At 36.2% G+C, this 23,368-nt stretch overlaps 3 protein-coding genes across 8 annotated transcripts; all 3 read right to left on the bottom strand.

The window, feature by feature from the left end:
* Positions 1 to 300: 300 nt before the first annotated feature.
* Positions 301 to 15,624, bottom strand: pip5k1aa (phosphatidylinositol-4-phosphate 5-kinase, type I, alpha, a). 6 transcript variants are annotated; one of them, XM_079591964.1, is made up of 17 exons: positions 15,302 to 15,519; positions 14,908 to 15,015; positions 13,248 to 13,287; positions 12,684 to 12,718; positions 11,829 to 11,918; positions 11,111 to 11,241; positions 10,883 to 11,000; positions 10,235 to 10,387; positions 8,474 to 8,773; positions 6,149 to 6,345; positions 5,461 to 5,544; positions 5,335 to 5,383; positions 5,153 to 5,237; positions 4,904 to 5,074; positions 2,424 to 2,550; positions 2,195 to 2,288; positions 301 to 1,018 (listed from the first exon to the last, which is right to left on the bottom strand). In XM_079591964.1, the coding sequence occupies exons 2-17, from the start codon at positions 14,920 to 14,922 to the stop codon at positions 1,016 to 1,018; spliced, it is 1,692 nt and encodes a 563-aa protein (XP_079448090.1). In that variant the 5' UTR covers positions 14,923 to 15,015; positions 15,302 to 15,519; the 3' UTR covers positions 301 to 1,015. The 6 variants fall into 6 exon arrangements, with proteins under 6 accessions (XP_079448090.1, XP_079448088.1, XP_079448089.1 ...); XM_079591962.1 differs by having other exon boundaries at positions 15,243 to 15,514; XM_079591963.1 differs by lacking the exon at positions 15,302 to 15,519 and adding an exon at positions 15,165 to 15,259.
* Positions 15,625 to 16,098: 474 nt separating this feature from the next.
* LOC306987026 (extracellular matrix protein 1-like) lies at positions 16,099 to 17,798 on the bottom strand. Its single transcript, XM_079590931.1, has 3 exons — positions 17,661 to 17,798; positions 17,130 to 17,389; positions 16,099 to 17,039 (listed from the first exon to the last, which is right to left on the bottom strand). The coding sequence occupies exons 1-3, from the start codon at positions 17,716 to 17,718 to the stop codon at positions 16,836 to 16,838; spliced, it is 522 nt and encodes a 173-aa protein (XP_079447057.1). The 5' UTR covers positions 17,719 to 17,798; the 3' UTR covers positions 16,099 to 16,835.
* A 3,342-nt stretch (positions 17,799 to 21,140) lies between these two features.
* LOC306986922 (extracellular matrix protein 1-like) lies at positions 21,141 to 22,322 on the bottom strand. The gene is made up of 3 exons (XM_079590733.1): positions 22,140 to 22,322; positions 21,567 to 21,829; positions 21,141 to 21,495 (listed from the first exon to the last, which is right to left on the bottom strand). Exons 1-3 carry the CDS (start codon positions 22,192 to 22,194, stop codon positions 21,292 to 21,294), a joined length of 522 nt encoding a protein of 173 aa, XP_079446859.1. The 5' UTR covers positions 22,195 to 22,322; the 3' UTR covers positions 21,141 to 21,291.
* Positions 22,323 to 23,368: the final 1,046 nt, after the last annotated feature.

The raw sequence follows: 23,368 nt of genomic DNA, 5'->3' as shown, positions 1-23,368 counted from the left end.
GCAAACAATGTACAAACTAACTCCAAATATTTTTTACATCAATTATGTTATTAGGTCAGTCACACATGACAGACTGATATTTGAGAGAGATATATACTGTCTTTTCATATAGGCGACCCATGCAATCCGGCACAATCCACTTGCAGGCATCATGCACAGTGAAAGGCTTCCTGTTCATTACAAGGCAGAATAACTCTTGTGATTAAGGCACATATAAATATTCAAAAACCATCACAGTACTGCATTTGAATAAATTTCTAAAACCAAATTGAACCTATTTTACAGATTCAAAGTTTTAAAAAAAAGTGTCTTGTTACATGATTGTTCAGGCAACCTGATCTGGATTGACTCATCCAACACGTTTTTGTTTTTGGGGGGAGGGGGGTAGATAATCATGACATATTCCTAAAATGTCTTTAAAACTCACAACCAGACAAATTTCCTTTCTTCCCTTAGCAAAGTAAATAACGACTCCACCAGATAGTTCTCCTTGGCAAACTAAGAGAAAAAAAGACGCATGGTCAAATGAAGTCCACTGCAAAACACTCACAGAGGTCCTCAAAAGACCAGTTTGTTCTCCAAGAGCCAATCACATGATGTAAAGTTCTCATCACTGTTCTTCTGCTGTGAACATCATCAGGTCCTGGGAGTTCTTGTAAAAATGAAACTGTTTGAGAACAGTGATATCACACACTGTTGAGGTATACAGTGGCATCTTTCTTTTGGTTCCATTTCTTAGCAGCAATATTGGATGTACTGACATCCAAAAAAAAAAAAATATATATATATATATATAAAAGGGGGGGGATATCTTTATCCTAATGTTTTACAGTTTTATGAACATGTGCACTTCTCTCTTTTGTAATCCCGAGTCTCCAGTTTTCACTTCCTCGAATGTTTACAGCAACTCCATCTTACTTTCATGCTTTTCTTTTTCATCCTGTTCCGATATCCTTAAAAGAGAGTAAATCTTTGTCTCTGAGGGCTTTATTTTGTCCTGTTCATCCATAGTCTTTCACTGCAACAGCAAAAGAAAGAATAAATAAAACTCTTTTTACAACAGGGGAATGACTAGACAGAGTAATTCAGCGTGCTTTGTAGGAGGCAGTTCACATATCCTGTTAAATGACACAAAGACCACATTGTAACACCACATTTGCAAAAGTGCATGCACTCTGAGGATAGAGAGATCCTTTCATTTCACAATCTTATTTGTTTGTTGGCATGGTAGACCAGAGGTTCCCAAATGGTTTCACTTCAGATTTTATATTGGATGTCAAGTGGTAACAACCAATTTGCTACAATGTTGTATCGTACTAAAACAAACAAAAGTGTTGCGAAATCAAATATTCAAACCATGCATAGCAGGAATATTATGCAAACTTATTAAAGATGGATCGCCTGAAAATGAAAATTCTGTCCTAATTGACTCACCCTCAAGTTGTTTCAAACCTGTATGAATTTCTTTTTTCTGTTGAACACAAAAAAAAATATTTTTGTAGAATGTCTGTAACCAAACAGTTGATTGGCCCCATTGACTTCCAGAGTATTTTGTTTTTCCTACTATGGAAGTCAATGGTTACTGGTTACCCATATTCTTCAAAATATCTTCTTTTGTGTTCAGCAGAAGAAAGAAATTCATACAGGTTTGGAACAACATAAGTAAATGATGACAGAAGTTTCATTTTTGGGTGAACTATCCTTTTAATATCACAGGCTGAAAAAGATGATTGACAAGTTGTAAATGCATATAACAAAGTATAGATTGCACCTTTGCTATTGCAGCTGACAGACAATTGCAAAGATTTCAGATGGCGCCAACTCTGGATCGACATACAAAACTATCAAATATTATCCTTATATTATAATAAAAGCGCAAGTTGTAATTGCTGCCTAACATTTTCACTGGTTCTCCTTAAATTAATCTAAGCTCATAACGTATGTATAATACTGCCATATGATACACTGGTCTCTGACTGATAATAGAATATTTTCCTAAACTGTACCAATGAAACAAGCGTTTTCTGTAAAGCTGCTTCGAAACAATATGCATTGTGAAAAGCGCCATACAAATACACTATTTGTGAGCCACTAGTTGAGAACCACAGTTGTAGTAGGATATAAAAACAGTTTACTATGTTGTTTAGTCTATTACACTGAAACAGATTGCAGCTCAGAACAAAATGTCTCTTACTTCTGACGTGCTTGTCTGTGGAACAATCTCGCTGAGTGAAATGACTTCGCTATCCAAACTTTCCCCTGATGACTGAGCAGCTATACTGCTACGACTGGAAATGAAATGCATCAATAGACATTTATTATTAGTGAAAACAGTGAGTGTATGTGATCGAATGAACAGTAGCAGTTGTAAAACTCATCTTTCATCAAATTCAACCTAATCTTCTAGTCTAACCATCACATACCTCAGAACTGGAGTGTTCGTGGAGGGCCGGGAGCTTACAGGAGAGGTTGCTGACAGGGTTGTATCAGCTGAGCTACTCGTGATCTCATCTTCGGTAACCTGTTGTGGGAGCAGGTCAGGACGAGCACCTGAAAAGAGAAGAAGTGCCAAAAGAGTGAGCGCTCCTTAGTCAATAATGATTTAGTCAGGGTTAAAGGGGAAATCATGTTGATAATGTCTCAATCTAGGCCTCTGAGGTTTTTGCATTTGAATCATCTGACATTTTAGAGAACTGGAGGCTTTGTTGGCATTGTCCATGCATGTGCTGTAGGGGGCAGACATTTACAGCTCTCATTTGCTCTGTTATCAGCACACAAGGGCATCTAACTTTTAAACTACACAGTTATCATGCAGTCTCTGCTAGCAATGAAAACATAGCACAACACGAACAACGTTCTCCATACTAGCAAGGGCAAGTTAAGCAACCCTGGCCACACCGCTGAAACCCACATGTAGATAAAGAGACCCACAAGTAGAATCTAAGATTATAGATTGCATAAAAGTAAGACACCCATTCTTCTCAGATCAGAGAGTTTATACAATTATCAAAATCAAACCATCATCAACAACACAGATGTATATATATATCAGTATTGGTTGCTGTTAAAATAATTGTGATGAAATTGAAGCATCGAAAGACGTTCCGTATTTTGATATATCTGAGTGTAAAGTAGGGCTGTGCAACAATTAATCACATCCAAAATAAAAGTTTGTGTTTACATAATATACGTGTGAGTACTGTAAGCTATATCATTATTTTGTATATATAAATACACACACATGCATGTACTGTATATTATTTAGAAATATTTGCATGTATATATTTATATGATATATTATATATAAATAAATATAGACATGTATGTGTATTTATATATGAAATATTTCTAAGTAAAATGTGTTGAGTATTTATATATACAAAATAATTATATACAGTACACACACATTATGTAAACACAAACTTTTATTTTGAATGCGATTAATCGCGATTTAACAATGGACAGCCCTAAAGGATCATTGAAAAAGAAAAAAGGCAGGATGGACACTTCTATTCATCGGTTGTTGATTGCATTTTGAGATGTGGGTGTTGAATTCTAAAGTGGAGGCAGATGACCCTCAATGTCAAGCTTGAGGTTTAAGCGGATTAATTATGATATTGTAAATATTTAATTTTATTGATGTCAACTAATTTAGTTTAAGTTAATCTTTGAAAATGAATAATTAAATCACATTGTTAAATGTAATATTTACTTAGTCATACTGTAAGTTATAATTTTGTAATGCCTAAATTCACTTAGATCACTTAAAAGGATTTACATTAGTTTCAAGAGTTTTATAAATCTATTCTGACAACAGCAGTGCCGGGGTCCTCCCTATACGCAAAGTATGCATGTTGCGTAGGGCCCCTGAACCACCAGGGGGCCCCCTTGCTCTCAAGAATGATTTAGGGCTGTGTTTTTAGTTTTGTTTGGATTCCAACAATTATGAAAACATGATGCAGCTTTCTGTTCATTTCCTCTAAGCAGTGCGCATAACATCCAAATCAGTCAAATCATGTAACATCACGTGTAAAAGAGTATTAAGCTGTTCAACAGGTGACTTTCTGTCCACGCGATCAAAGATGGAGAGAAACAGACAAGTACAGGCTACTTTGGGCTTCAGGTGTACGCTTCAGGGGACTTTCAATTTAAACCATCTGCTCTCTCTGTCATTTAATGTTAATCAAACAACAAAAGAAAACGAGAGAATCATTAACTGCTCTTCACTGAATAACATTAGTGACTTTAATATGAATCACTGTATATGTAATTCATACAGTGAAGACTATGTAATGTTTTATTTATTTATTACATTTGATTACTTTATTCAATTTCTGTATTGTAGGCTATTATTAGCAGTAGGCTAAATTGTTAATTTCCTGCATATTTTTTTTCTGTTGCATTTGTCCTATTTTTTTTATTTTTTATTATTGTACCGTATTTTATTTTATTTATTATTGTATTAATGAACGTTACAACTCACTGTTGTTGGTTGACAGTGAAACTGCTCTGAAAGAACAGATTAAGGTTTGGGTGGTCATTCTTTGGTTATGAACGCATTGACAGGGGCCCTAAGCCAAACTTTGTCCGGGGGCCCCTGTAAATGCGTTCATAACCAAAGAATGACCCCCAAACCTTAAGTCCAGGACCTGCACTGGACAACAGTATAGAATTTTATTTCTATGCATCCCGACACAGAATCACTAAGGAAACTTCCAAAACTGGTTGAGGAAACAATCTCAACCAGTCTAGAAATATGGCTAATTATTTACATTTAAGCCATTTAGTATCAAGAAAGAATTATTTTGGTTACAACAAGAATTTAAAGCCTTGACTCTTTATCTTGCTCAGACACCCTGCTTAACCTTCCCTTTTCTATTTATCTCTCAATGTGCTCTCATACCGCTGTCTCCTTGAGTGTCTGGGCTGGACAGCTGCACTGTAGTCTGCTGTGGCTGTGTTTGTTCTGGTGCTACAGGAAGGGATTGTTGTGACGGTCCAGATACTGCGCTGTTTGACTTCTTCCCAACAGACACGGTTCCTCCTCGACTTTTCTTTGAGGGAGATGTTTTTACTAGCGTAAGAAAGAAAACATTATCTTTAATGTGTCCGCACTTTAATGCAGCAGTTTCAATGCAACTATCAAACTTACATGTAGGTTTTTTGAAGACTGCGCTGCACATAAACTTCTGGAAACGATCTGCGTAGAAACTTGGCCGGTGCACGGATACCGTGTCCTGCAGAGGACATCAAATAGTAGACAAAACATAAATACTTTTATTTATTTGTTAAGTTCGCTTTTATTCAGTGTTTGTTATGGGGTGTGTGACATACCCCATCATGCAGCAGAGCTTTCCATGAGTGCTCCAACTTCTTTACAAGCCTAAATACAGAATGTTATTAGTAAGTTATAAGGATTTATTATGAAGAAAAACACAAATATGTGGAAATTAAGTCTACCTATAAGATTGAAGGATATCAATGATGCCGATGAAAACCAGCAACCTTTCTCCTTTTGAATTGAATGCTGGAATTCCTCCCATACTGCAAAGAAAAAAATATTGCATGTTAACAGTTGTGCAGGCACAAAGTAATAATTTCTCAGTAAGAATAATCATAACAGTAGAATAGCATCTATAAACTAGGGATGTCACACTGAGCGACTATACCTACATTTTTTCTCATATTTTTATATTCCAAATAAATGCTGTTCTTTTGAACTTTCGATTCATCAAAAAAAATATTTTTTAGCAGTTTCCACAAATATTATGCAGCACAAGTTTTCAACATTAATAATACGAAATGTTCCTTGAGCACAAAATCAGCATATTAGATAATGTGACACTGAAGAATAATGCAATGCATGCTGAAAATTCAGTTTTACCATCACAGGAATAAATGACATTAGAAAATATATTAAAATAGAAAACAGCTATTTTAAATTGTAATAATGCTTTGACTGTATATTTGGTCAAATAAATGCAGTCTTGCATCAGAGACCCATTTCAAAAATCTTACCAACCATTCACTTTTAAACAGTGTAAATTATTACAAAAAAGGTTCTATAGCCAAACACATTCAGACAGTCTTGTGGTATTTTTGGGTGCTTTGCAGTTTCGGCAGTGCCAGCCAAAGGTTGATCACTCACCTTTCGTATGGCTGTGGTGAAGTCATGCCCTTCGTCTCCCCTTGAATAGACTCAATGGCTGTGCAATAAAGGGGCTTTTGGCCTGGTGCTTTTTTCTGGGTATCGGGCACTGCAGTAGAGACCTCTTCACCTGCCCGGTCCAAGTTGTGGATACCCATCAGCAGACTGTAGTCCATGATCTTAAAGCTCTGTAGTACCTATAGATAAAGATATATATAGAGGAAGTGTGACAGGCACATTTAGCACATTCAAAATGTAGAATGGTTAAAAGTGGTCATGAATTGAAAAAAAAAAAATCATATTTTGACATATAAGAGGTCATTGCGCTATAAAAATATTACAATTTCTGACCTCAAAACTATTTTTGTTAGTCCAAAAATAGCTTTTATTAAATACCAAGTTCAGAAAATGTCTACTTCTACATCATTGCCTCTTTAGCCCCGCCCACCGATTCACGCATGTCATGCATTTTATGACTAGGAACTACTCTCATTCCTGCATAATAATCAAGGAACTGTGCTGAACCATGGGTGCAGCAGGCGCAATGATATTACGCAGCACCTGAAAATAGTCCCCAGCTCGGTAACTTCCAACGTGACCGGCACTAAGTTTGTAATATCATTGCACCTGCTGGTACGGAAGCACAGTTCCTTGATTATTACGCAGGAATGAGAGTATAGTTCCTAGTCATACTGGCCTAGAAAATTGCAACTTTTCATTTTCTGTCGGTCTTAGTACAAGATGTAACTACAGAAGAGTCAAGTTTTAAATAGGAAAAATATAGATACTCTTTGGTCATTTTGTTGAGAGAGATGGAAACGGTCTAATCAGATTCAATGATCTATGCTAAGCTATGCTAGAAGTGCTACCGCCAGACCCGGAGATCGGCTAAATGGATTCGAAAACGGTAAAACTAAACTGATTAACTCTAGGTGAGTTGGAAAATGAGCCTATTTCCAAAAAAAGTGGAGTGTTCCTTTCATACCAGACAGATGCAAAGAGAGATGTGCCATCTCAGTAAATCATTACGGAAAATGTCAGTAAAGATTACAGTGACTTTTACCTTCTGTAAAAAGGTCCAGAAAAATTACCTCAGGTAATTGCCTGTTTAAAAGTAGCTTTCCTCGTTTTTTTCAAGTATGGAAGCACTTGAAAAATCATTCAGTTGCCTTCTAGGCTGTGGGACAAATCTATGGCAAAACTCAAGTGTTTTCCACATACCATTCAGATCAAAAAGAAGGTCGAAAGCACTTGTCAGACGCACAAAGCTTCTTTTAGCTTTATGTAAGTGCTTATTACCAAAAGAACCCAATTAGAATTATATTAATAAATCGTTCGACCGGACCTAACTGTTATATATACATACTGTGTGTGTATATATATATATATATACGTTTTCAAAACAATTCCACACGTGTAATGGCGGGGACGTAGAAATTATTATTTTAATATGCAAATATGTTAGCCAATTATAGCAGTTGGCGTTTTGAAAGTCTTGAATGTTTACTTCCAAGTCATGGATGTGGTACGCCCATAAAAACAGAGTGTTTGAAAGAGAGGATGTTTTTTATCTTGATAACATCATAATTGGACCTCAGAGAACATTATGAAGTTAAAAAAATGTAGTTCATTAACCCTTAAAAAAAAAAATGTGATTTAACGTGGGGCGGTTATAGGGTCGGTGGATATTTGGGGCTAAGCCCAGACTTCTGTGGATGCATATGGAGCCATCCTTTTAATATTGCAATGTTAGCTATACACTATAAAATATTACAGTAGATCAGTAGTTCTCAAACTTTTTTTTGGTCTCGCTCCCCTATAAACCTTTAAAAACGATTCTGGTTCGATTCTGAGAATACTATGAAATAATATGTTGTCTGCCTTATTCTGTGCAAGAAGCTACATCATCTCACAGAAGGATGTTTTCAAGAACTCAACTGATGTTATGAAGTGAGTAAAAACATGCTACTAAATGTTGTCTTTTGTTGGACAAGAGGTTCATAAATGCTTCTCATGTTTGACGCATGTTGCTTTTTCAAATGCACTTTATAAGTGAAACAAACTAGCAATGCTTTAAGATGGAGCAGCATTTACTACTGATCACAGAGCCGTGCTTCACTGACAAGCTGCACATAAAAAAAAAGTATTCTTGTTTACATTCTATCATCTTGATGATCACTCCTGTAGCTCAAGCAGTAGACCATGGTTTGATTAATACAGAATGCATGTACTGAAGGAATGAATATCATAAAATGCAATGTAAGTGGCTCTGAATAAAAGTGTATGCCAAATGCATAAATATAAATGGAACTTCTGTCTCCTTACCCGACAGTCTCTCTGAATAGTCCTACAGAGGGCATTGTAGTGGTCACTCTCCAGCAGTATGCCCTCAGGCGTGTCCTGCATAAAGTCTAGGTCTTTGAACGTGGGCACACCCTTGGACTTTTCTTTCGGCGAAGCACGTCGTTTGTATGTGGAGCCCTTCAGGTCGAATTTAAGGTGCATGGGTACAGCACATGGCAGCAGGTTGTTCATCACTGCGATTCGGATGTTCTTCCCCTCTGCCTGAACGCAGTAGAGACCGTAGAATTTGGGAAGCAGCGTACGCATGTTCTGGTTCAGGTTCTAGAAGACAAATGGTGAATTATATGAAGGAAACTACTATGCTTATAATGTTCAAACAACAAAAGAATGAACTATAAAGCATTTTAGAATGAAACATTTTTTTGTAAATAAATTAGTGCGGTCAAAATTAACACGCAATCATTTTAACACGTTAAAAATATTTAACGCAATTAACTCAGCATTTGTTTTTCCCAGTCATCCTTTGGCTAATGTAACATTATATGACCACGCTCTTATTCATGCAAATGTTTTTAAAACATTCAAGTGCAATAAGACACAAAAGAGAATGCAGTGCATTACTGCCGGGTCTGTGAATCTCCTGTCTGTGCAACACACACGCGATTCATGCCCACAGAAAGCCGCTTCAGACAGCGTTTAAATGGACAAAAACACACAACAGTATGCCAAAATGCCATTTTATTCAGAGTATCCTCACAAGCAGTCTTAAATAAAGTTAAATTAAGTCTTAAAAGAACGTTAAGAGTTGTGAGAAAATGGGATGCGAGTCAGATCTTAAAGTGACAGCAGCCCAATAAACCCGTCTCGTCTCTTCACCTGCACAAAACGCACACAGGCATGGAAGACACCACCGTCCTTTTTCTTGTTCGGAAACCTGGACTCGATGTCCTGACAGGCTATAATTCACAATAATTTACCGTGATGATGATAAATTTAAATACAATAACTACCGAAAACGCACTGAATCACGACCGCTCCTACTGAATACCAACCTACTCTGCACTGAGCAAACGCAGAGCCCGGCCGTCGACTCCCTCTCGTGACGTAATATGACGCGATGTTGAAAAAGAAGCAGCGTTTTTTCAAAACGGTCAAGGAAACCGTCGCGATTTTTACTAAATTTGTGCCCTTATGTCTTGCTAACAATTTTAAATCCTGCATTAATTTTTTATATGGTACTTTCATACAAGGTTATATATTAATAAATAAAAAAACCTGCAATATGCCCTTTAAGGATAATCAAAGAACAAAAGAAAAAGAAAATCACTATTTTGTAGCTTTAAGGATGAATTTAATCTATTTAATTAATATATTTAATTAAATTTAAATTTAATTTATAATAAATGCAGTGAAGATTGTTTTAAGTTCACTTAAATTAAAAAGTTGTTGTATTCTTTAAAGACTAATAAATGTTAGAACGTATAGCTTTCAATGATACTGTAATGCTGAATGGCTATAATTAATGGCTAAAACTGAGGGGAAAACATCTATTTCATAGAGTCATCAGTAACGGTATTGGTAACGGTGATGCCTTCTTTCATAAAAAGATGCAATTAAACAAATATTTAAAATATAGACAAGAGTCTTTATGTTGTGTCTACATTAATTGGAAGATTAAATATTACATTTTTTAAACAATTAATTACAGAAAAATGTGCGACGAATTAGTTAATTGTTTTAGTCGATTGACACTAAAATAAATACAAAAAAACCCTCACTTACCATGAAGTAACCTGGCAGGAGTGTTTGCAAGAATTCTGCCTCTTTGTGTTGTACCGTCTTAATGATAAACTCATCATCGCTAGAAACGTAGAAGAGAGACCCGCTTGCTCCAGGGTTAGACAACTCGATAAGGGGTTCATTACAAAGAGAGTACTGCAGAAAACACACACACACACAGCAGATAACATAAGACTGGAGTGTTGCACGTGTCCATCACTGAGAAGAGCTTTTGTTCATTAAGTCGTAATCTCAAGCAAGAACAGAAAAAAATTAAATAAAAAATAATAATAATAGAAATGGAATTTTTAGATGGAAATTAATTGATAATGTTCATCTTACATAACTTTATGGCTTTTCCAGTTAAAAATATTTTTTTTTATTTTGATTCAGAATGATGTGGTAATGAACCATTCAGATCATTTTATGAACCTCTTTGACCAATGAATTGAAAAAGAACCACCCCAAAATGGCTTTCAAGCTAGTTTAACTCTACACAAACTCAACAGTAATTTCTAGCGGATTAAATATTTTAGATCCCCATAAAAAAAAAATCCCATGACTATAACAGTCCTAAAACACACAATTTAAAAATGCCCATATATTTCCAGGAAACCATGGGAACCCTGTTTAATGAACAAACAAGATTACCAGGTAGTCGTCAGGTCGGATCCCAAACATCTCTCTGAAGTAGCGGAATGCAATGGGAGCATAAGTTTTAAACTTGAAGTCACCATGGTGATGACCTGGAGTTGAGCTACTGCCTTGACTGAGAGGAAGACAAATAACAAGGACGTTTAAGTACACAATGTGTGACTACTACAGCAAAACGTTCCATCGTCTCATGCTACTCTTATGCAGACACGTATACAAACGCACCTGGGAAAGAAGATGCTTTCTACCACTTCGAAGTCCTGCATGAGCACATCTCTTTCTGGCTTCTGGGTCAAACTTCCCACGCTGTGTGTGATGCCCAGCTGAATGGCACCTTTCAAGGCAGATGATGTGGTCTAAAGATTTTCAACAGAGGGCACATGAAGAGGAGAATAAGAGCATGTTAATGTGTGAAGGCACGTTCACGCAAAGAACGAGAACTAAGAAGTTATCATTGTTCATCAGCTGGAAAAAACATTGTTCTAAAAGTGATTACAGTGATATTGTTTCTCTGTGCCGTTATCGTTATAGTTGTGGTGTGGACTCTGCTATTTAAGAACGATTTTATAACTATGTCGTTATCGTTATAATTATCGTCCTTGGAGTAAACGGGCCTTAGTACTCAAAAATACTAGACAGTTAATCTGTGACTACGCAAAAAAAAAAAAAAATGGCACTAATGCGTGGGTCTTTGCATGTGATTTAATAAAACTGAAAGGGAGGAGCAATAACACAAAGCCTGCTAGTTTTATCTGTAGGTACATGCCCATACCATTTACTAGGCTTTGTCATTGTGCCACACAAACAACATAACACAATAATAATCTATGTAGATATGACAGATTCAGGAATGTGTGTCATTAAATTATTTTGATCTGGTCTTATCTCCAACAAACATCTGTTTTGAAATATTTACAGGATATCAAAAATACACAGCTCAAACCTTTTTATACGTGGTCTCCCCAGTAGGGTCAATTCCTCGGTGGCCCAAGGTCTTTTTGTTCGTCTGGGATGAATTTGAGATGCTCAGACCCTGAAAGATAATGACTGCTCAATAAACACATCAGACAACAAGACAAAAACTTTGAACCAAAACCGTAAAACCATTTATATTTTATATTCAAAGCATTAATCATTTATTTACATCACTTTGAATCCATTATAGAATGATCCAATTCTCATGACTTCAGTGGGAGATTTTTCTGTACATAGCCTAAGTGATTGGCAGCTTTAGTGATTATCTTAGCTCGCATCCTGTTTATAACCTATAAACAATTTGAAGAAAAGTTTTGTTTTTCATGTTGCTCAGTACACTGCAAACAAAGTTTCTGGATTTACAACTGTAATGCCAGATTGAATCTGAAACTGCAATGACTGACAGTTATATATAACCATAGAAACAGCCTGGAAAGAAAAATCTGATACTGTATGGCCAAATATATGCAAACTAATAGACCTGCCACATGTTCTGTGTTTCTTTGTCCTTCATTGCATTACACATTTTTCACTTGATCTTTTTATAAACATTTGAAGACAATAATTAATTCAAATAACAAATAGTTAACTAAAATAGTGAATTGGTTTTTATAATGGTATCAAAATTGGTACAAAGAAGTGAGAACCAAGACATTTTTCTGCAATTGGTACCTACCGACTACTGGAATTTTGGAACAGTGACAGGACAACTCTAGTATAGAGCCATAAATAAATTGGCCAGTTTATAATAACAACCACAAATAGTGGAATGTGAATATGAAACTATTAAAGCAACAACAACAACAACAACAAAAAAAAATACCTCCGAAGAAGCCATCTTTCGATTTCCAGGAACACCTACAGTAGGGAAAAAAAATGATCCATGAAAATGACTAGTGAAAAAAGCCATTAGGCATTACGGCGCATTTATGGATTGCAGCTAGTTGAACTATAGTAAAGTATAGGATTCTTGCCAAGCAAAAATGCAGAGCTCATACTTTAAGTATGTGAGTCATGAAACTATTTTCTTAAGACTTCACATTAACCAGACACTGAAGTGATTATAATTTGCTTTTGTGTGAAAAGCTACACTACAAATAAAATGCAAAAACAAATGCTAAATGGCTGTTCATGTGTAGTTAACCACAACTGTGAGTGTAAACATGCAGCATGCACAGACACCTGGGTTTCAATTCCTTTGTTCTTCCAAGAAAACACTGTAACCCAATCACACCAGCTGAGTCTAAGGTGGCACTATGATTAAAATAAAGACAAGCATAACCCAAGCAGTCATGGGCCTACTATAGACTGTCTACAACACTGATATTCAAATTAGAGATCATATGCAAACACAGCCACACATGTGCTTTTACACACATGCATGTACCTTTCTGCTGGAATAACCTCCAAAATAAAGACATCTGATTCTGAAGAGTGACAACAGTGATTAAAGAAACAAAAAATTCTAATTCTATTATCACTAATGACAAATTAAAAAGTGAGCATCTTTAACAGTCAATTTTCATATATCATTTTGTTAGAAAGTATTCATCACTTATCTGAGTACCATAACACACATTTATATTATATATGTGCCGCTAAACGCTATTATAAGAGCTATTGGATATCTGCAAATTATAAAATCATCATGTGTGCTAAACTGAAGGGCAACAAAAAAGTAAGAAAAAAAAAATGAACAGCAAATAAACTACAAAATCTAGGTGAATTAGTGAATTGTTTTGATGTAATGGCTGATAATTTTAGTAAATAAAACTCAATGAAAAAAAAAAACAATAGTTTTGTATGCTCTATAGTGCCGCTCAAAGGTTCGAAAAAATTACTATTTTTAATGTTTTTGAAAGAAGTCACTTATGGTCATCAAGCCCACATTTATTTGATCGAAAATACAGCAATATTGTGAAATATTATTACAATTTCTAAAAATGGTTTTACTTTTTTTAAATATACTTTAAAATATGTGACCATGGACCACAAAACCAGTCACAGTTTTTTTTATTCCATTGATCTATGGTTTGTTAGGATAGGACTATATTTGGTCGAGATACAACTATTTGAAAATCTGGGATCTGAGGGTGCAAAAAAATGTAAACATCAAATCAAAATTGCCTTTAAAGTTGTCCATTTACATTCGCGATTGTGCTGCATTCACTCACAAAAATAAAGGTTTTATATATACACGGTAGGAAACTTACAAAATATCTTCATGGAACATGATCTTTACTTAATATCCTAAATAATGATTTTTTGCATAAAAGAAAAATCGATAACTTTGACCCATACAATGTAATGATTTCTAAAGGCTATTGCCACAAATATACCCGTGCGAGTCGACATGTTTCTGGTTTTGTGATCCAGGGTCACATATAATTTATTCATGTGATGCAAAGCTTCATTTTCATCAGCCACTACTCCAGTCTTCTTTTTTTTAATGCTGTTCTTTTTTACTTTTTGCTCCTCAAAGAATCCTGAAAAAGTATCTCCGGTTCCAAAAATATATTAAGCAGCGCAAATGTTTCCAAAATGATAACAACAGAGTATCAAACCAGCATATTAGAATGATTTCTGAAGAATCATTCATGTGACACTGAAGACTGGAGTAATGGCTTTTGTAAATCCAGCTTTGAATGCCAGAAATAAAATATATTTTGAGTATATTAAACTAGAAAGCCATTGAAATAATACATTTACAATATTGCAGTTTTTTTCTGTATTTTTGATCAAATAAATGATGCTTAATGAGCATAAGAGATTCAAAAACATTAACAATGTTAATGTTTCCAAACTTTTGGTACTGTGTGTGTGTGTGTGTGTGTGTGTGTTTCAGTATACTATATAGTGGTGATTGTTCCACGTGTGCTCAAATCACCTAACTACACATTTCTGGCATATAGGAAACCCCACGACTAATTTACTATACGTGAGATCATTCGTTTGAAGCTAGAGCACAGTAAAACAGCTTCATCTACTTTACTAATGTGTCATAAACATGGTCATAAACAGCAAGAGGAAATAAAATGCTCTCTTACTGGAGCTCGCTCCATCCGTGGAAACTACAGCCGGCGTAGCCATTTTCTGGCGGAAGTTTCATATGGTCCTGCTTGTTTTCACTTGTGGTTTAAGCAACACACACAGCCCTGAAAGATCACAATGCCCAAATAAAGTCTGTTAGTCAACCCAAACCTGAAGGAAACTAACTGATGTAAGGTTACAAAAAGTTGCTTAACTTAGTGTGGCAGTATTTTGCCGTGATATGTACTAAAGGAGTGTGGTGGCTACTCACTACCTTAACCTGTCATACTTTTACTTTATCATTTAAAAACACTCGCTGTATAAAAATGTGTTTGTTTGTTCGTTTGCTTACTTGCTTACTAATGGCTAGAGACCCACAACAACAACAACAGGTAAGAGCGCTTAACGTACCTCAACTTAATCTCTTCGTTTTTTACTCAAGAAACAAAAACAGTATAGTAAAACTTATGTTTATGTTCGCAGAACGACTCGATGTCTCGTGCGAATCTCTGAGGTACTCGAAATTGTTGTTGTTATTACTTTACTGGGTCCATCCGAATTCCGAAGTAAATAACCCGCTGAATCGCACGGAAGAGTCCTCCTCGCTCCTCTCTCGAGCCTCCCAAAACAAGCGGAAGTGACGTTGTTGCGCAGCTCTGTCCTGCTGGGCGCGGGCGGTGGCTGTTGAACGCATATGGTTGAACGAGTAGAATGCCTCATTCTTGGACAAATCTGTTTTCTACAGGGGGCGCTCGACTGATAAATGCCACTCGAGCTTCATTCAAAATCAAAACCCTTTGCATTTTCCCCTGAACTGAACTGAACGAGAACATTTGGTCATTTATAAACTTAAAATAATAGTTCACTTAAAAATGAACATCTGTCTTCTCACCCTCTCAAGTTTCAAACCTGTATGTATTTCTTTCTTTTGCTGAAAAAAAGAAGATATTTTGAAGAATTTCTGTTGAATTGCCATTGACTTGCATAGTAGCCTACTTTTTTCCTACTATGGAAGTCAATGGTGTCCACTATGGGTATCCATCGATTGTCTGGTTGACGTTCTTCAAAATATCTTCCTTTGTGTTCAGCAGGAGAAAGAAATCCATACATGTTCGAAACAACTTGTCTTGAGGGTGAGTAAATGATGGGGGGTCAATTAAATCGATCATAAGGGACCTATAACCATTTTTTTCTTTTCTTTTTTTTTTGCTTTAATAAAATGTGCTTAGGCAACAACAACAAAATGCTCAACAATAATTAGGCTACATCTAGGCTATTACAAATCATACAGCATTGACTGAGCTGAAAATACGGACGTTTGCCTGCCATATGAGACTTTTGCCATAGCCTATAAGGTTGTTTCAAAGCTTAATTAAGTGGAAAAAGTTAAATAGTGGAAAAAGTTAAATTTAAGCTCCACAGAAGACAATAGTTATTATTCAGCTCAATTTAGTTGTTGCCTAATATAGGATAACAATAAGGACATTTTATATATTCTGATATGTAGCCTATTGATGAACATTATTTCCATAAAGGGTAATAAAATCATCAACTATTTTACCACATTTATTATTGTATAATGTCACTCAATTATGTATAGACCAATTATCAAGATGCTGAAACTCCATTCTAACCTAACAGTTATTCTCTCAAAGGAAAAGTCAAGGTTAAACAATGAAAAGGCTTCAAGTTTATTTGAATCTTTTTACCACTTTGGAAATACATTGAGTGATTGTAAGCTGCTGCACATTGTATTTTTCATGTTTTCTATGGCATACAATAATACATGTATTGATGGGCAGGGTTGTATTTCAGCTCTTCTGTGCATGCATATTACTTGGAAAATCATGTTATATTCTGACTCTTCACAGTTGTTTAATTGACACAGGTTTTGTGCTGCTAAATCAAATACAAATGTTCAGGTTGTCATTTAGCATCTTGACCTTTAACAGGTGTTGGGGTCCCAGGTGAAAATCCTATCAGGTGATATTATGGGGGCCCTGTAACCAGAGAGGGGTTGGTACAAGGGGTTTGCAGCCTTTTTTTGAAAGCAGTTCCACCTTTCTTCTTGCTTCTTTTCACAGCATTCATGGACCAAGGTCATGGTGGAGTACTCTTCCATACAGAAATGGGACAAAGCAGTTTCCCACTAAAAAAACAAGGGGGGGGGGAAAGACAATCATTTTTCTGTTCAGCATTGCTATAGTAAAATGACATGTTTCTCATTCTGTGTACTCACCGCCTGTTCCGCACAACAAAGGATCTGTCCGTTTCCATGGGTTAAACCTCCATAGCAGCACCGACTGAACCATGCCTCTAGTCTGTTTACTGCCTTTCCAGCACGGCGAGCGTAAGCGTAACTGGATGAAGGGAAACTGGAGTCAGGGTATCTGGGGCGGCCATTGCCATAAAGACAGATCTGCTTGAGATTGTAAACCGAAGGTCTGGCTGGAGGGAAGTTTGATTCCAGCAGCACCACAGGGTAAAATTTCTGTCCCACTAAATGGAAGAAGGACAAAATAAGCAAGTAGCTAAAGTTGATGAAGGACAAGATATTAATACATAATATGCAGAAAAGTATAAGCTTTTTTTGTCAAGGTCCATCTTAAATGTACTACTAGAAGACCAGATAATGAAACATCAACTATCTATTAGATCAATACATACATTTATGTATTCATTTAGAAGATACTTTTTAGGCTTTTTTTTTTTTTGGCTCCAAAATAAGAAGACAATAAATAGAATAAAGTTTTGTAGTTAAGGTACATACCTCCCAATGAAATTAGATGAAGAATCAAAGTAGTCACAAGTGTGCTTTTCCAAAACATGACTGGTTATTTTCTGCAGTAAAAATATCCTTCTTTTCAGTTTACAAATTTGCACTGTTTTCTTCAGTTCTTCAGGTCTGATTTAAAAGACTGCAAGGCTTTATTTAAAGGGATGGAAGGGGAATGAAAGGCGGGCCAAAGTTGGTGGGTCAACAGTGTTTGAAGTATGGAGATAAGGGCCTACGGTTATCTGTCTTTAATTAAACTCCCCCATAATATCAATTCAAAGTCAAAGCAGTGGATAGTCAAAATACGGCAAAGTTCACTAAAGTTACAGTAAATGCAATAAGTACTGATACAGTTCAGTCGGGACCACTTTGAGAATGAATTTTATTGATTGACAATCTTTGGATTTGGCGATAGGCTTAGGCTCTAAGGTGCTCGAGCTGCCATACTAGACAGCTTCAGATACATCCTTCAGACACAAAACCCCCAAGCCTTATAATAACCAAATGTTCCTTAGCATATGTTACAGAAAGATATACAATGACGTACATAGAGTTTCTCAGGTCAGGTCAGGTGAACTTTATTGTCCCACAAGGGGAAATTCATGTGGTCATTCATTACGCGCCCTTGTCACAACATATTCTCTAAAAACATAAACACAACACATGAAACACAACAGTCAAACCAATAAAAAACAAAACAAAAAAACTGCAGAAATGACAATCACAATCCAACATTTAACCTTAAAAATTGATAATATTATCAGGTAACTAAAACGATGATAGCTTGCAATGTGCTTGATCATTATACAATCTGATCGCTGTAGGTACAAATGATTTATTGTACCTTTCTGTTCTAATTCTCTGTTGTAAAATTCTACCAGTTGACCTATTACTTCTCATAAATTTATGATGTAGAGGGTGAGTAGGGTCATTGAGGATTTGGCCAGTCTTTTTTAAAATAAGCTCATTGTACAGCTGAGCTGCCGACACCTGGTCAATTCCGATGATCCTACTGGCCATCTTGATCATGCGCTGTAGTTTCTTTTGGTCCTTAACATGCATGTTGCCAAACACACAGATAAGGCCAAAGGACAGAACACTCTGGAGGAAACTTTTATAAAACATTCCAAGAATGAGTCTTTCTAATCTAAAATTATAAAATTTTCAGTGCACATTCATTAAAAGTTAATTTGGAATCAATTTCAACTCCCAAGTATTTATACGTTGAGACCCTCTCCACTAATTCCACATTAGGAAATCACATTAGGAAATAAATGCTTTTCTCCAAAAACACGTTGGCCATAATTATTGGAAACTTTTTATTTTCCAGAAACTCTGAGTTTTCTCCTATAATGCCCGATGAGTTTCGAGAACAACTGACAAGAGATCATAGACCATTCCTCCATACAGAATCCAGATCCTTCAGATTCACCGGTCCATGTTGGTGCTTCATCTCTCTGGTTCACTCCACACATTTTCTACAGGGTTCAGGTCAAAAGACTGGGACGGCTATGGCAGAAGCTTCATTTTGTGCTCAGTAACACACTTTCTTGTTGATTTTGATGATTGTTTTGAATCGTTGTCCTGATGGAAGATCCAACCACAACCCATTATACAATTTCTAGCAGAGGCCATCAGGTTTTGATTTTTTATCTGTTGGTGTTTGCTAGAATCCATGATACCATGTATCTAAACAAGATGTCCAGGACCTCCAGTAAAAAAAATAGGCCCACAACATTAAAGATCCAGCAGTATATTTAACCAGGCATGGGGTACTTTTCATACCCTTTTGCACCAAACCCATAGGTTTGCTGCCATTAAGCTCTTTTTTTTTTTTTTTTTTAGTTTCATCTGACCAGAATACGGTCCCAGGAGTGTCTGACAACTGAATATTTTTGGGCTTTCTGACCCCAAGACTTAACTAATCTCTGCAATGATCCAGTAGACACACGTCCACTAGTTCCAGGCAGATTCATAACATCTTTAGTTGATGGGAACTTCTTAATTATTGCCCTGATGGTGGAAATGGTCATTTTCCACCATCAATGCTTTAGCTATTTTCTTACAGCTACTTTCTGTTTTGTGAAGCTCAACAATCTTTTGCTGCACATCAGAACTGCATTCTTTGGTTTTACTCATTGTGATGGATGTTAAAGGGAATTTGGCCTTTGTGTTTCCTCAAATTTATACTCATAGCTATGTTCCTAGTCACCCTGGTGTGCTAAAAAAATGTAATACATACTTCAGAGATATTTAACTCATGTATGTGCAAAGCAGCAGAAATTATAATATGGTTAGTTCATACAAATTCAGTTTTCTCTAATTTTACTAGGAATGATGATATAAATTCAAAGACACAATTGCATTTTTTATTTACTGATACCTGACAATATGGCAAAAGTATAATAATCACTTACATTTTTTACTTTACACAGGCCGGTTTATAAGTTTTAAAGCCTCATCTGACGTTCTGATTCAGCATGTTTCCTCTGTAAATGTGTGAGAATCAGGTGATGTTTTTAGGGAGGAGGCTGACTTTGTGAAACGTATTTGCACATTTAAGCTTAAGCACGTAAATTTATCATATCTGCTACCAGAAACCTTTTCTTCTGACCATTGTTAATAGCAACTCATGGGCAAAAATACGTAAATAGATCATGATTCACGGAAATATCTTATCTTATCTTTTTGTATCTAATTCAAATGGATTGCTCAAGTACATGAGAGAAATACTCCCATGGCTTCTTGCAAACCAGCCAGTTCTGCGGGTAATAATGTGAAATGTCATGCTTGAGGAGCTGCATTGAGAAAAACATAAATTAACTTCATGTGTCCGACTTCTGGCAGCTGAACAAAGCAAGACAAATTCCAATTTTAGCAGGGAGTTCTGAGAAATTCTTTGAGATGTACGGTATCGAAACTGCTGAAGAACTTCTGCATCATCAAGTTTGTGAAATCCCATTTGATTATTTCACAATTGTGAACAAATATGAAAGAAATGCTGAAGAAGGGTTGAGAGGGTACAGCTGTTTTATTATTATTTATTTTTTATATATAAGTTTCAGATATGTGGCTTTAACAGTTGAAATATAGAAATAATGTTTTAGATGATTATAGATGTTATAGAAAGATGTTTATTTAATTTTCTTTTTATGTAATATAAATTACATGTATACAGGGGTGTAATCAATAATTTTGCTGTTGCATGTATGTGAATGTATAATATATATATATATATATACACACAATATATATAATATATATACACACGCGCAAGCGCGCACACACACACACACACACACACACACACACACACACACACACACACACACACACACACACACACACTCACACACACACACACACACACACACATTGAGTTGCTAATATTCCCTAATGCCTTTTGAAAGGGTACAGCCTATATGTATGCTGTAGGCTATATTTAAGAAAAAAGAAGGCAAGATATATATTATTAACACATTGTTTATTCTTAATACACTTATTGAAGTCTCTGTCCTCCTTGTGCACTAACTTATTATTGACACACGTTTTGTGTTGCTAAAACAAATACAAATGCTCAGGTAGTCATATGGCATTAAGAAATAATCATTTAGCATCTTGACCTTTAACAGGTGTTGGGGTCCCAGGTGAAAATCATATCAAGTGGTACTATGGGGGCCCTGTAACCAGAGAGGGGTTGGAAGGTGGGGTTAGGAGCCTGTCTTTCAAAGCAGTTCCACCTTTCTTCTCCCTGCTTCTCACAGCACTCATGGGCCGAGGTCATGGCGGAGTACTCCTCAAAACAGAAAAGGGACAAAGCAGTTTCCCACTGCAAAAACAATGAAAATAGGGATCAGTATGTATCTTTATACAGTATGCCTGTTCTCAGTCTGTACTCACCGCCTGTTTGGCGCAGCAAACGATCTGCTGGCATCCATAGGTCACACCTTTCTGGCAGCACTCACTAAACCACACTTCTACTCTATTTACTGCAGTTCCCGCTCGATGAAAATATCCGTAATGTGAAGATGAGATGGAGCTGGCAGGAAATCTGGGACGGCCATTTCCATGTAAACAGATGGCATTGAGGTTTTCCAGTGATGGTTTGGCTGGAGGGAAGTATGGCTCCAGATGCATTGGAGGGTGAATGTGCCTTCCTCCTGCTTGGGAGAGGGCACAACAAATTAGTAGGCTATATCAAATTAAAATAAAAAAGAATAATAAAATAGAAATATGGCATCTTAAATTTTAATTTTGGTAAATAAAAACTGAAGGTTTTTCTTACTATCAATGTGTGTGTGTGTGTGTGTGTGTGTGTGTGTGTGTGTGTGTGTGTGTGTGTGTGTGTGTGTGTGTGTGTGTGTGTGTGTGTGTGTGTGTGTGTGTGTGTCTATTTGCCAGTAAGTCAATAGATGCCTGAATTGCTACATGGTGCAATTTATGAGTAATTTATGAATATTTTGCAAGCCATACCTCCTAAAGTTAGCTGAAAAATTAGAATGATGCTGAGTGTAGTTTTCATTTCCATAGCAGCTTATGTCCTGAAGTGAATGATTTGAGCCAAGTTGGACTGTCAGTGCCTTTAAAGAGGTGGATTGAAGACTTGAAGGTCAGATAATATTGTGATGTTATGAACAGTGCGTACAAATCTGAGCAGCAAAAGTTAATCAAAGCTCACAGATGTTAAAAGAAGTGTAAATATTACTGATATCCATGCCACAACACAGATTAGATATTTCACAATGTTGACAAAGTCCTGGTGTTTTTATATTTTGTTAATTTTAGTCTTGGGGAAACATAAACCATGATGAGAGTGATAATTCATGATATTTGGGAGATTATTTGTGTGTGTGTGTGTGTGTGTGTGTGTGTGTGTGTGTGTGTGTGTGTGTGTGTGTGTGTGTGTGTGTGTGTGTGTGTGTGTGTGCGTGCGTGAGATATTTTTTTTTACCATGTAGAATGTTACGTACATTCACCCCTACATAACATAATGTAATGATGAAATGCAACAATCTATGTCAATTATGAAATATTAGTATAGGCTTCTAAAAACAGGAGGTCGACACACAAAAAGAGGCATTTTCAGAATAAGAAAAAAAAGAAGGCTTCAGTTTGAAAGAATTTTAAAAATGTAAAATTACATTAATTTTATTGTAGCCTAATTAATTTGCAACCCAACCTGCTAGCTTAAAATGTGTAACACCGTGTCCTAACTACTGGCGACGCCGCGACACGCGATAAAATGTATCTTTTCCATGTTATTATTTTTGTCCTAACCAGCCGCGACGGCAACGATTCTATTTTAGAAACGATTTCTATTTTTCTGCGCGCTGGAACAACAAACACACTCTGTGGCAATGCTACTGTTTATGTGCTTTATTTTTATGTTAAAAGCGTGTAATGTGACTTTGAATATCATTTACTGCTCCCAGCTTTGTAGCTGTAATGATAATTCACCTCAGATCTTGAAATTAAACAAATGGAAACAAGAACGTTCAAACTTGGACAAACGGTGGCTATTATTTGACAACGATTGTTTTAGTAACTCAGTAGCCTATGTATTTGAATAATGTTTAAATGGTGTAATATTTGTGAATTGATCATGTAGCCTTCTTATCCATTTTCTTGCGATTGCCGTCGTCAAGATTGTGCTGTGTCCACTTGCCACGAGACTCCGCCCACGTGCTGTTCTGATTGGCTGT

The sequence above is a fragment of the Phoxinus phoxinus genome (genome assembly GCF_949152265.1).
Source record: "Phoxinus phoxinus genome assembly, chromosome: 19".
Classification (NCBI taxonomy): domain Eukaryota; kingdom Metazoa; phylum Chordata; class Actinopteri; order Cypriniformes; family Leuciscidae; genus Phoxinus; species Phoxinus phoxinus.
The sequence above is the reverse complement of the archived record's forward strand: the minus strand, read 5'-3'. Positions and strand labels throughout refer to the sequence as shown.

What these genes read in the sequence shown, in the direction of transcription:
- pip5k1aa (XM_079591964.1), bottom strand. An exon ending in GAGGTTATTCCAGCAGAAAG is followed by an intron (nt 12,719 to 13,247) that starts GTACATGCATGT and finishes TCCCTACTGTAG; the next exon opens with GTGTTCCTGGAAATCGAAAG. An exon ending in AAGCTCTGCTGCATGATGGG is followed by an intron (nt 5,238 to 5,334) that starts GTATGTCACACA and finishes TGTCCTCTGCAG; the next exon opens with GACACGGTATCCGTGCACCG.
- LOC306987026 (XM_079590931.1), bottom strand. Translation starts at nt 17,718, where the DNA reads ATGTTTTGGAAAAGCACACTTGTGACTACTTTGATTCTTCATCTAATT. An exon ending in TCATCTAATTTCATTGGGAG is followed by an intron (nt 17,390 to 17,660) that starts GTATGTACCTTA and finishes TCTTCCATTTAG; the next exon opens with TGGGACAGAAATTTTACCCT. An exon ending in TTTGTTGTGCGGAACAGGCG is followed by an intron (nt 17,040 to 17,129) that starts GTGAGTACACAG and finishes TTGTTTTTTTAG; the next exon opens with TGGGAAACTGCTTTGTCCCA.
- LOC306986922 (XM_079590733.1), bottom strand. Translation starts at nt 22,194, where the DNA reads ATGGAAATGAAAACTACACTCAGCATCATTCTAATTTTTCAGCTAACT. An exon ending in TTTTCAGCTAACTTTAGGAG is followed by an intron (nt 21,830 to 22,139) that starts GTATGGCTTGCA and finishes CCCTCTCCCAAG; the next exon opens with CAGGAGGAAGGCACATTCAC. An exon ending in TTTGCTGCGCCAAACAGGCG is followed by an intron (nt 21,496 to 21,566) that starts GTGAGTACAGAC and finishes TTGTTTTTGCAG; the next exon opens with TGGGAAACTGCTTTGTCCCT.